At 35.9% G+C, this 13,756-nt stretch overlaps 1 protein-coding gene across 1 annotated transcript in view; it reads right to left on the bottom strand.

Annotated features, from left to right (window-relative positions):
* Positions 1–8,607, bottom strand: part of LOC134743528 (tachykinin-like peptides receptor 99D) — a 31,933-nt gene extending 23,326 nt beyond the window's left edge. The window contains exons 1-2 of the mRNA XM_063677017.1: positions 8,552–8,607; positions 7,712–7,829 (exon numbers count right to left, since the gene is read on the bottom strand). Coding sequence (XP_063533087.1) covers positions 7,712–7,819 — 108 coding nt within the window. The 5' untranslated portion in view covers positions 7,820–7,829; positions 8,552–8,607. The remainder of the gene's footprint in view (positions 1–7,711; positions 7,830–8,551) is intronic.
* Between the last annotated feature and the right edge of the window lie 5,149 nt (positions 8,608–13,756).

The following is a 13,756-nucleotide window of genomic DNA, read 5'->3' as shown; positions in this document are numbered from 1 at the left end:
CTAGGAACTCCACTACAAGGATCAGAAGTCAAACTGTGTCGCGCTATTTTTGCAAACTGAACTTCACTGAGAGCCCGGTCTATTACGCTTAACACTGCCATGAAAATTTATAGTGCATACTTCACACATACACATACAAGGGAAGCTACACTTAAGCTAGAGTTGGACCAAGATAAATCTGCAACGATTTTGATAGCACACGCAGTGCAAGTGTTATTTTAAACGTATACGTCATAATGTGGTTGTAATACATATTATAACCACATTATGACGTGTAAATAACACTTGCTCTGCGTGTGCTATCAAAATCGTTGCAGACTTGTCATGGTCTAACTCTATTTACCTAAACAGTACTCAATATTCAACGTTAAAATCATCTTTAAAATCTTTCAGTATTTGTACGTACGAAGTAGACCGTAAATTATTTGATGCTCCGGATATGTCACTGATAAGTGCGAATCCATGTCTACGTCGAGCAATGAATTTCTCAGAAATCATAGATATTAAAAAAACGGACAAGTTCGAGTCGAACTCGCCCACCGAGGGTTCCGTACTTTTTAGTATTTGTTGTGTTTAGTTTAGTACACGGTCAAGTCTGCTCAGACTGTTTTAGTTTTATTAATTTTTTATCAGTGGAGTAGTGAGAGGCTTACCGTTCTCGATCCGATCGTTATTTTTGAGATAATGTAGTTTTATTAAAAAAACACTGGTATTTATAAAATAAAAAAATATAGTTAAATAAGAGAGAAGATACAAAAATATCCTTCTATCCTTCCTAAGTCAAGCTTGGGTACTACCGGAGTGCCTCAAATTTTAATAAATTGTTTAAATTTTTAGTTTAAATATATAAAATGAATTATATTGCAGTAACATAATAAGAGGCAACCGTCTCATTTTTACTGGTGTATCTAAGTAGAAGCCTTCGCCTTTGAACCTATTTCACCGTAGGAATTCTCATTCGACTTTGTGGTTATGTACGGAACCGTTTTATAATTTATATCATCATTTTAATACCTACTTAAATTTGTGGTATTACATGTATGTTTCTATAAGCTATTTGGTTAATTTTGTGAACAAATAGAGGCGTGCCTTCTTGTACGTTACACGTTACTTCTAAAATGAATTTCCACGAACGTTATTCATTAAGCTTTCTTGCTATGTTAATTTTCGTCATGAATACGCCATATTCACCTTAAACCTTTCACCTTAAATCACTCATTAGCTTTTGAACCAGTTTGTAACATATATTCAGTGGATATTATTTTAGGATAGGTACATATTTCACGTGTAATTAAATAATATCAGAGGAATTACAAAGAAGAGTAGGCCCATTCAATGATATTACATGTATAACTATAGATAGGTTAATATACTCATATACCTACATAAGGAGAACAAAAAATACTTCCATGTTTATTTCTATACCTACGAAGAAATCTGTTATACTTGATTAATTTTCGCATTTCATACACCTTTGTCATACTCGTTGTTAAACATATTTTAAGCTTGTCTCTTTCTCTTTCGCAATGCGGGAGCTCGTTAGAACGTGCACATTTCTTGCTTGCCTAGGCGCGACTAAAGGCAACCGCGGTGTCAGCATGGTTGCATTTTTATCACCTGTCACTATGCCTGTCACTTTCACACTTACATACTTGTTAGAACGTGACACGCATGGTGACAGGCGATAAAAATGCTACCGTGCCAAGCCCGCTGTACAATTTCTATAAGGTTAAGCGCTTCAATTTCAGAACGCCTATAACATATCTTGAGTTATAATATCATTGGGCCGATTTAAAAAACTGAAAAAAGGACCAACCGGCCACGGCACGGTGGAAATCGTCACTGAATAATATCTGAATAGTTTTTTTTTAATGAACTGATCGGCGATTGGCCCTAGTCACACCTGATGGAAAGTGAAGACAGGGCCTAACATGGAGCTCACCGGTTCAGTAACAGCCTCCTCGCCGATCCCGCTCACATTGATCAAGGAATACAGATGGCGGGAGCGCATTCCGTACCAAAAAGGAGGAGGCAAAACGTTTCGCGCGAACAAATGGAATGTGGACCACGAAGACGAACGGGTGCACTCGCTCCCCACGTCTGGATGTCCGATGATGGAATGGGGAAGGTCGGATCAGGTCGTGCAGTTCCCGTGCGCTCTCCCCAGGATGTATCCGATAGAACACCGATAGACAAGCGACTCGACGGCGATGCTCAAGGCTCTGTATCCTTGACTTGATTTGACAGATAGTTAGATAGACAGATGTTTTGTAGAATAAAGAGTTTATTTATACATACATAAAACAATCATGAATATAACGCTGTTAAAAGTGGACCCTTTGCTTTCATGTATTCTGTAAGTACAGATAGTAGTGGAGTTAAACACTTACTACCATGTAAAGTGCCTGTAAAGTAGATATTCCGGTGAATAGCGACGAGTAATTTCATATTACATTGTAGAGATAAAGCCCTGCGTTCTCTATGGTTACGCGAGTGGCGGTGAGACGAAGTATATATATAGAAGGGCCAACAACTTTTTAGTATAAGTTTATGCGTCTATAAAATTATCTGGACATCAGAAAATAAACGGAATTTTTCTGACTTTATTCGTATAAAGATTAACACTTATTTTGAAAAAAAAAAAAAGATTGTCGCTGTTAACTATTCACTGATTTTCCAGTGACGAAATTGAGCTGTCGAAATTCAAAAATAGTCCCCCTGATCTATATTGGGTACTTACTTAAATTACCACCCATAACTACTGTTAAACACTCGATGCCAGTTGATTTGTGAAGATGGTATTTACAAAATAGTTCGAAATAAATACCCCCTTTTGAATAGAACATAATAATATAGTTGTGTATAAAAGAGACTAGTCCATTTGCCATTATTTTGTATAAGTACATACTTAGGCGTTAACATGATTTCTACTTTCTAGACAATTTAACTCACCGTGAGTGCTAAACGACTTCCAATTTGAGCGTTTTATATTATCGGTTAAAAGGACTTTTTTTGCTCTTTGGAGTCTACGATTCAATTTATGCCCTGTTACACTGATCTATAACAGTAAATCTGTTAGTAGGTAAATAAATATGTAAATGAGCAATTTTTTGGCAGTCTGTTGGTTGCCATTGTCAATAAGGTGTTATTGCTAAAGGGATGCAATTAGAAATCACCCTACTACGAAAATATGGTACATTTTTATAAAAACGTTACAAATAGGTACAGCTCGCGTTGATAAACAGCAGTTAATTTGAAATACCTATTAAGTAGATATTTGTTTCAAAACTTTGACTGGTTGACTTCGAGACAAGAATAGAATTCCATTTCAATAGAGCGCGTCAGACTGAAGAACCGTCGAAGATACTTCCTTTAACATCAAACAGTTTTAAGTATTTCAAACGCGAGTATTGTCGATTTATCAATTTTCTCGCTACGGCGTATTCCTTATAAATGGATACTGTTGATGAGAGTTCAGCTTTCTTCACGACTTTTGTATAGGTATAATAATAAATAAGTGCTGTGATGGTAAGTTGCTAAGGCAATACGCTTTTATTGCATCCTTATTATTGTGGACGCCATATTTGATCATATTTTATTATTTGTTCAGTCTCGGGGACACATTTTAGTAGATGTCGTAATGTGATGTTTTTTAAGATGTTTTTAAATACTTATAAATAAATATTATAGGACATTTAACATTCAAAATGTTTATTCTGTAAATAGGCTTAAGCTAGCTCTTTTACATGTCAACTTATAACTATATATACATAATTATTCTATTTTAACATAATTTTTTTAATATACTAATTTTTTAATAATTTTTCTACGAATTCCTTAACCGTATAATAAGCTTTTTGTAAAAGCTGTCGTTTTACAATTGACTTGAATGTATTCATTGACAATTTCGTTGAATTAGATGGTAACTTATTATAAAAGCGCACACTGTTCCCCATAAATGACATATTATTTACTCTATTTAAACGGAATTTCGGAATCGCGAATTTATTTTTATTTCTAGTGTTAAAATTGTGTATGTCACTATTCAATTTATACATGTCGATATTTTTTCTTACATACATTATATTTTCGTAAATATATTGACAAGCAACAGTGAGAATATTGATTTCTTTAAATTTATCTTCATTCTTTATTCTTACACAGATTGACTAAGTCCCACGGTAAGCCCAAGGAGGCTTGTGTTATGGGTACCCAGACAACGATATTTATATATAAATACTTAAATACATAGAAAACACCCATGACTCAGGAACAAATATCTGTGCTCATCACACAAATAAATGCACTTACCGGGATTCGAACCCAGGACCATCAGCTTCACAGGCAGGGTCACTACCCACTAGGCCAGACCGGTCGTCAAATAACTTATGGTGAAATAATCCGTCAGATGGCGGTGTGTCCTACAGTAACATGCTAACAAAGCTAGGAGGATATAACCAACGGAAACGCCACGTCTGTAATTTGCTGTACAAAAAAGTCTGCCAACCTGATTTTACGGTATGCTAGCTTTGCCACATCCTACGTAAGCTAACCTTCGTATAAGAGTATGAATTCATATAATGCACATTTCGCGTTAGTTAAAGCCGACTTAGAGTCACGAATCTTTTTCATAACTTCTACTGTCAAAACGTCATAACTAGTATGGATTCTTCACACATAAAGCGCCTTTTTGAAGGAAGACAGAAATATAATGTAAAGGGAAAAATTGCAGAGAAATCCTCTTAAGATGTCGTATTACATTAAGATGAGAAATAAGTTGATTGCGAGCGTGACGTCTATTTCCTGGTTAGTAGCAAGACGTTATTTACCGTAAAATGGGGTTACTTTGATTCGCGGGGTAACATTTATCATCGATTTTTGAGAAATGGGGAGTTGATTTTTGAACGCGAACTTAAACATTTTATGATGTGGCTGGCATGCTTAACCGAAATTAGATATTAAAAGCGTTCAGAAACGAATTCCTTATAAAATAAAACAATGAAAACGGATTATATGGCGTATATTGAATTTATAATTCATCCCGACGTTTCGAACCCTTTACAGCGTTCGTGGTCAACGGGTGACTGAGGAAAAACTACAAAGTGCTTAAGGCTGGTTATAAATGCAAAAACGGTTCATAAGGCTAGTTAAACAATACAACTATTTTCAAGTAAAGAATATATATATACGCAATAAGAATTCCTTATAATTTAAATATCGCTGATCAATGTTAACCCACAAATCTAAGTAACCCCAGTTTACGGTACTTTCATAACCCATGTCACTTTACATGTGTGACATTAAAAGCTTATTTTAGCAAATAAACAAAAGTAAAAAAACTTGTTTCGACATTCTCAGATAATATTGTCATTCTACATGTCTTTTGTTTTAAATGACGTCATTATTTAGCTGTAAGTAATTGTCTCGCTTCACTTCTTCGCTTACTTTTATTTTCCTTTATATTGCATGTTTTTCAAGTTTAGCAATGACTTTGACACTGATCCACCATAATAAGGTCGTCGCTTGCCAATGTGTATCATAATAGGCGTAATCCATAATTGCTGGGGTGGGGTCGCCGTAATCGAAGTCGATTAGGAGGACTATATATATGTAAATAGCATATATGATATATGTATCAATTTGCATTGTCAATAATAAAACATTAACAGCATTTAATATTTCTGAGTTTGCTTGAAATTACACACTCCGGGCTCTTGTAAGTCATAATAAGTTTTATTATGAACAACTTGAACAAGACGCCTAAAGAGTCTGCTTTTTAGACGAGCTCAAAAGCAGTTTTAAATAAGACCTTCTTATTTACCGATCTATTTAAAGTCTTCTGGGACTTAGCCAACGTGCCAATCGTTAGCCTCCGTGGCGTAGCATAGTCATCTCTCTCTATCACTCTTCCATATAAGTGCGACAGTGACAGTTGCGTGTCGCTCGCTACGGAGCGTTAACGATTCGCATGTTGGCTACGCCACCTGTAGTAACTATACCTATATAGAGTAGCTGAATACATACATGCCCAATTCGATTACCACGGCAGAAAACTAGGAATAATGGCGGAAGGGCAGATGTGAAATATCTCGAGTACCTACTTACTTAGTTCTCAGATACGAGTGGGAACGATTCCGCGGCATGTCACCGTGAAATTACCTTATAAGATGTTTATCGTACAAGCTCAGAACGCCTACGCCAGTGCTGTGGAGCGCGGGGTAGACTTATTTATGATTAATGTTTGTCATTGAGTACAGGCCTTTTTCAGCGACTTGACAAAAAACTCTATCAAATAAGCTTATCTACGTTGCGTGCTTGCATATAAGATTCTCAAACTCAAATTTGACTGATATGTCAATCAAACCTTAGTTCCACTAGGTACTGCCAGGGTTCAGCATCAGCTCTATCATGGGTACCGCTCTCCTAAGTGCTCATCAAAACGAGTCGGGTGACTAAAACAGCGTGTGCCTATGTTGCACCAAACCTTAGATCCACTAGGTACTGCCAGGGTTCAGCATCAGCTCTATCATGGGTACTGCTCTCCTAAGTGCTCATCAAGACGAGTCAGATGACCAAAACAGAGCGTGCCTATGTTGCACCAAACCTTAGTTCCACTATGTACTGTCTCATTTTAAAATATCACGAATTTAATTTTATTAAACGTTAATGCAATTGAGAGTAATTCTAATTAATTTTTTGATACTTTAATGGCCATTGAAGTTAATGGCCATTAACGTCTCAAAAATTTAATTAGAATTAACTTTAATGCAATTGGTGCGTAATGCAATTGGTTAATGGCGGAACTAATGGTTAATGCAATTGATCAATGGTTAATTAAAATTAACAATTACGGCCAACACTGCTACATATTAGTATAGCCTTTGTAAAAACGCCGCCCGCGTGCTGTGTTTAGCGGTCACGCACACTACAGCAAGCATTTTGCCAACACATACGCACACAAACAAATATTATCGGTCCGGCAGCTGACGGGACGCTCCGACATGGCAGAATTTATATACAAACACAGCACAGCTGCAGGAGAGTGCCATTGGCATTAAGTCCGCCTTTTTTGCGTTATTTATCGTTTTTTAGTAATAACTACTTACTTACTTACTGCTGTGGCGCGACGACCAGAAGTGGATCTTGGCCTCCGACACCAAAGACCGCCATGCTACTCTGTCCGAAGCCGTTTCTGTCCAGTCGACGGCGCCGAGTTCGCTGAGGTCTTTCTGCAATTCGTCTCTCCAGCGGTACCTAGGGCGTCCAGACGGTCTTCGGCCACTTGGTACTCCAGAGTACGCCCTCCAGACTGCGCGATATTTAGTAATAACGATTTATTAAATGCATAAATAAATACAGAGAAACACATATATCTTACATTTTACTTCCTTCCGACGTTCCGACATCCGATATTGGATCGGGCAATGTGAAAACGCTCTTACACTACCTGGTTATTATTATTCACAACGACGGGACTTAATCGCGTAAAATAGGTTTTGAATTTACCTCCGACGTTTTGTCCCGTGGTCTCGGAGAAGACTGGCTAAAGTTGACATCAACATTTTCTAGGCGCGCGAGTTTTTCGAACTACCCGCACTTGGTCTTGTTTATTAACTTACCTGGTTATTATTGCTAGCTGTTGGACCCAACTGATGTAAACACGCGTATTTCTTTTATAAGGTATGGTTAGTTTATAAGTTTTAAAACATACCTCTGTGCTGTTGCTGTCATTAATATATCGCTTATTGACTTCATCGTAGAGCGTGAAGTAGAAAGTGGTTACGTTGGCGTAGTTGGTGGGGTGCGATTCCGCCATCATCCTTTCGCGCCTGCAACAAATGGAAAGAAGCATAAAATAATATGCAATGATATGGATCAATATAAAACCGAGTAAGTCAAACGTTCCAGAGCTCACCCCAATTGCTAAGGACGCAAGTGACGAGCACACGGACACCTACCGTATAAATAATTAATTCCACTTATTTACTTGTCATTTTGACTAACTGTTGACTTACAAAGTGGCAAGGGGCTGGCCATTACGCATATAGCAATTATGCTTAATAATTAAGACATAGCATGCAAGAAATTGAAGTTCACTTACTTACCTACATGGCTTTGTCATGTCAGGTTAAAACCAGTTTCACATCCCTTAGGGCTAAAGGTATTATTGGGCAATAATGTTTTTTTTACATCTATTGTACTTATCATTTGTTCTTGTGAATAAACTTATGTTTCGTTGTTACCCTCAGATCTATTAGGTAGGTATCTAAGAACAAAACCTTTCGCGTTCTCAAGTGGAGGATATCGCTCGATAAGCGTGAATGTGGTATTTTTGCAGACTAGGTAAAGTGACGCTCTACGCATGGTATCTAGGCAAAAGTTTTACGAGTATCGCCTATGGCTGAAGATCATTCGTCTAAAATGGGACCTTCTAAATTCGTCTAAATTGGGAGCACTAGACTGTAATAGGCTGTTATTGTTGTTTGTTACCTATTCAACATTTTGCCTAATGAAACATTTACCTATGACGCCTATGTGAAAGAGAACTTACCTGAGGGGTACGCCAGTGTTAGGCTCCACTTGCCTGGCATCATCGCATTAGATCTGCGGACAATAATATTTAGTTAAATTATCTACAAAACTTTGAGGAATCAAGTATCTTTGTTTGAGGAACCAACCCAACATTGCCTATCTGGAAAAAAAGCATTCCCTTATACCAAACAGCTGTCTGAGTAATTCCTAAAGATTGATTGCCTTTATCCTTTATTATTAGGAATTCGATGAGGCCACAGTTTAGTAGAGAATCATCGTGTTTTTCAAGCCAGGCGTTTATCATGGCAGGCAAGGTTGAGCAAATTTACGACATGGCATTATTTAATTAATTTCAGAATAATGTTTCTTATTTACATATTATCTACCAAGAATTTATTATCCCGAGAATTTTGTTTATTTGGTATAATCCAAACCCAAGTTATGAGGGTTCAAAAAGTAGTGCCCTTGCGCTTAGCTTTGTCGTCTTAGTCACTGGCGGATAGACACAGATAGGTGACGTGGCTGAAACAGCCGCCAAGCTGAAGTGGGACTGGGCGGGACACGTTTGCAGTATGCCGGATGACTTGTGGGCTAAAATAGCAACCAATTTGGTCCCACATCAAATAGGGGTCACGGCAAACCTCGACGGCGTTGGCGAGATGATCTCGACGCCTTTGATAGGAACTGGTGAGACGGGTCAAGTCCGGGATACGTGGAAAGGCAGGAGCCTTTGCCCAGCAGTGGGACACTAGGCTCATATAATAAATAATTCGCCTCGCCGGTTGCGTCCCCCTAGTTCGCCTCGCTGGTTTCGTCGTTTTATGTGTACATGCGGTGTACTGAGGTTAAACTCTTTTTTTTATTGGGGATTGAATGCGAGTCCTTTAAGCCATATTAAGCTCTAATAGTTTCGTGTCATATTTGCATTGTATGAACAGTTTCTGAACAACATTCGTGGTGAAATCGGACAAGTATCCACTAGGCACATAAACTTGTGTTAATGGAAAGTAATACGAGTCGATAATGAAATTGGCGGGCGTGTCATCGGCGTTTGCTGGGCGCTAAATAGGTATTATATACAACATTTCAATTCACTTCATTTCATTTATTTCGTTCTAAAGTCATAAATTACATTTTGCTGAAAATTACAACACAAACTTACAACGATACGTATGACTTTAGAACGAAATAAATGAAATGAACTCGCTGCCAGATGCATAGCTAGGCTAAGTTATAGTCTCGAGTGACGCCTATTAAGTATAGCCCAATCACATCATAATCTCACTAATTAAAGAAGAAAGAAAGAAAGAAAATAAATTTATTCAGGACGCTTACAGTATTGCTTAAATGTAATACACTTTTATTAATATAAAACATAAACGTCACTGAAAAGGTCTCCCCTCAGCTTGATGTCAAGTTACCTTTCAGGTATCTTGACGCTGGTCTTCCGTGGAGACCTGTCCAAGCGATCGCGTCAGCACGTAAACTTAACTTACATTGGTTAAACTAAATTGAGATCAGAACAGATATTACAAATAAATATTAGGTACCTATTTAAATTTGACTTATTAGTATATATTAATATATGGCTTATTTGTTAACATAATAATATTTGTAAGAGTAAAGGTTGGCACTTACAAGTGATCCACTCTTTGAGCAGATTTCTGCAAATTCAGAATATACTTTTTGTATTCTACTTTGCAAGACAAAATGGAATTAATGGGTTTTCAACATCCCACTATCATAACTCATACTTTTACTAACATAAACTACGAGCACACTTATATAAAAAGCGTTCGCACTCAATAAATCAATTAGCAGTCTTATTGCATATATAACGCGAATGTATTTCAATGCCAAGCTAATGAACTTGTTAGTTCAGTAAGAGTATTATTAGATTTTTATTATTTTAAAAATGTGCGTTACAGTGACAAAAGTTTTCGTGTGTCTTACATAATCTTTAATAGGGATATTTGACTGTGCTTAAAATACGTTATACCTACCCAAAAGAAAGGGACTAACTGACAAGTTGTATTAGCCAAACTATATTTTATATAAGTAGTAGACTCGTGTCTACTTATTTTATATTCAATCAATTCTAGTAATTCTATAATAGTTATGTATATTCTGTCTATATTGTTCTTCACTTGTATGCTTCTGTTTTATCTCCTTGTAATAAAATAAAATAAATAAATAAAATAAAAATAAAATTGAAAACGCAAATATTTTTTTATGGTATAAAAAAGTAAAAAATTGTTCCCAGTATTTTTACCACGAGTTTGACACTGACATATTCGCTAGCGACTGCGTAAACTAACAATGCAATGCGTCTCCCTCTTACTGACACTGCGTTTGAGTTGACGCAGTCGCTAGCGTTTAAGGCTGCGTAAAACTCAAGGTGACAGTACAGATCGCAGAAATCATAAAGTATTAATTATGGCTCATCAAGTGACATTCAAATAAATGAGGGCAGGCATAAGAAATGGGCATGAAATCTTGAATCTTGGGCTTTATATCAGGCGCGGATCCAGCCCCCAAAAAAGGTTGTGGTCACAGCCACACGAAAATCTGCAATTACGAGTCAGAGTACGAACTCGCTCATGAACAATCATGACTCTTGAACGATCATCCCGATCTCAATAGACCGTATAAGTGTGACGTCACATGTGTTGTGTATTAGGTGTACCCCCCTAATGATTCCCCTACCAATGTTTCGCAGATTATCGATTCACAGACAACATTTCGCCAAACATCTAACTTTTAGACGACATTTGCTAGTTTTACCGTTCAATTCGCTTCTGTGTTAATTAGAAGAACAATTATTGTAAGATTTTATGCATTTTTTTTATTGAAGATTTCGTTAAGTAGTCGACAAGTTCAAATCAAATGGTGAAAAATAAATATTCTGCTCCTAAAAATACTGTCTAGATATGTAGGCCTATTCGCGAAGCACATAAAAAATTGGAAGAGTTATATAATATACTAGCTTTTGCCCGCGACTTCGTCTGCGTGGAGTTAGTGATTTTTTTTATCAAATCTGCATTTTATCGATTCCCATAAAAACTACCCTATATATGTCCTTCCCCAGGACTCAAATTATCTCTATACCAAATTTCAACTAAATCGGTTCAGCGGTTTAAGCGTGAAGAGCACAGACAGACAGACTTTCGAATTTATAATATTACTAGTTTTTGCCCGCAACTTCGTCTGCGTGGAATCAGTAACAGCAGCTAGAGTAAGTTTAGCGCCTGGAGAAAGTATTGTAGCAATCATTCAATTTGAGCATAATATGCACACAAATTATCAGACAACTAATTAATTATCTCAATTCCACCATGATTCCACCCCGCTTTTCACCCTCTTAAGGGATAATTTTCTTGATAAAAACTATCCTATGTCCTTCCCCGGAACTCAAACTATCTCTATAGTAAATTTCAACTAAATCGGTTCAGCTGTTTATGTGTGAAGAGGTAACACACAGACAGACAGACTTTCGCATTTATCATATTAAGTATGGATGGTAAGTATTTTCTTTTTTGCCAATATATCATAAACTATTAATATTTAATAAATGAAAAAACATTCCTAAAGGTACTTATGAAATTCGTATAGATTAGCTTAAAATAATTTATAATGTAATTTAATATTATGAAATAAATCAATCTGAATCTAAATCTATTTAAAAATTAAAAAAAAACTATGGTGTATTTTAAACATGTTAATAGTTATTTGTTATACAAGGGTGCAAAGTTGTATTTTACCCGCGAGTGTAGAATTGAAACACGAGCAAGCGAAAGGATTCTATAGGTGAACCACGAGCGAAGCGAGTGGTTCTAAAATAGAATCCTGAGCGTAGCGAGTGTTTCAACACACGAGAAGTAAAATACATTTGCGCCCGTGTGTAACACAAAACTTTTCACCTCACTATAGCGAGGAAAGTGCAACATCCACAGGCGTTAGATCATCTTCATCACTGGAATCACTCATTTCTTTACGATATTATAACAGAAAACTCTGGAAGTTGTGTATTTTTACTTTTACACGAGTCGGTGAAAAAAAGGTTTTAAGTAAAAAAAAATTTGACAATGTTGACATTTCTGATGTATGAAATGTCAACGATGCGTTTTGAAATTGCATCGACTCAACTTGTGCGTTCAGAATTATATTTAACATCATTATAAAAAAACAAACGTTTCTTATGGAATTTTAAGGTTTATGACTTAAAATCATTAAATAAAGCTAAATTTGGTATTTTTTATTACATTCTCAAACCATTTATTTATGATACATGTGCTGACAGGCAAGCCAATTTACTGTATGTAAAAAAATAAAATAGAATGCTGTGTATATATACTAACCTTAGTTGTAAGGCTTAATACTGCTACTAACAAATGAAATTTATTATATAATTTAATATTAATTTTACATGTAATTTAATTGTATATGGACATGGTCTGAATTAAAGAATATTCATTTCATTTCATTTAATGATAATTAATATCGAACGAACCATTATCTTGAGCGTTTTACGTTTTGTTATCTGTCAAGCTACTTAAACACGCTCCATCCAAGGTCAAATTACTTTCCCCACTAGTGCATAAAACGCGTTTTTCCCCGCTTGTATTGAAGGATAAACGACAACTTTCCGAGCTAGTGAGGGGAAAAGAATGTTACTGTTGTTGGGCAATTATTAATTAACACATTTTTCTCGAAATTTCGGCTTTGTTGTAAATTAATAAAATGTTAAAATAATTGGCGTAAAAATATTTTTTATACGTAGTTTTAGTTTACGAAAAAGACGTAAGTTCAAGATTTTTTTTAAATTAATAATTGCCTAACTTATAAAAAAATATCTTTAAGATAAATTTCTAACAGTAGTACATGCTTTGACGTGTTTAATATACACCTCATTTTTTCAGTTTTAAATGAATTTTGAATACCTTATAATTAATAGAGTTAGAGTAGCGAAAAATGGAATCTTGAGCGTTGCGAGGGTTACAAAAAATTTCACCACACCAGCCCGTAGAAAATATTTACCGTAAGATATCAAACAAAATCAAATCCAAAATCCAAATATTTATCATTCTAACTAAATCATCATTTAAAAGTCAATTCTACCAGCTAACATAAAGAAACAACTCAAAATTTGCATCTTATAATTTAATTTAATTTAAAAATTGTAATAGATGTCATATATTAAAGAAAAAGTGACCAAGCCCTCCAG

This window comes from Cydia strobilella, chromosome 8 (genome assembly GCF_947568885.1).
Source record: "Cydia strobilella chromosome 8, ilCydStro3.1, whole genome shotgun sequence".
NCBI lineage: Eukaryota > Metazoa > Arthropoda > Insecta > Lepidoptera > Tortricidae > Cydia > Cydia strobilella.
The sequence above is the reverse complement of the archived record's forward strand: the minus strand, read 5'-3'. Positions and strand labels throughout refer to the sequence as shown.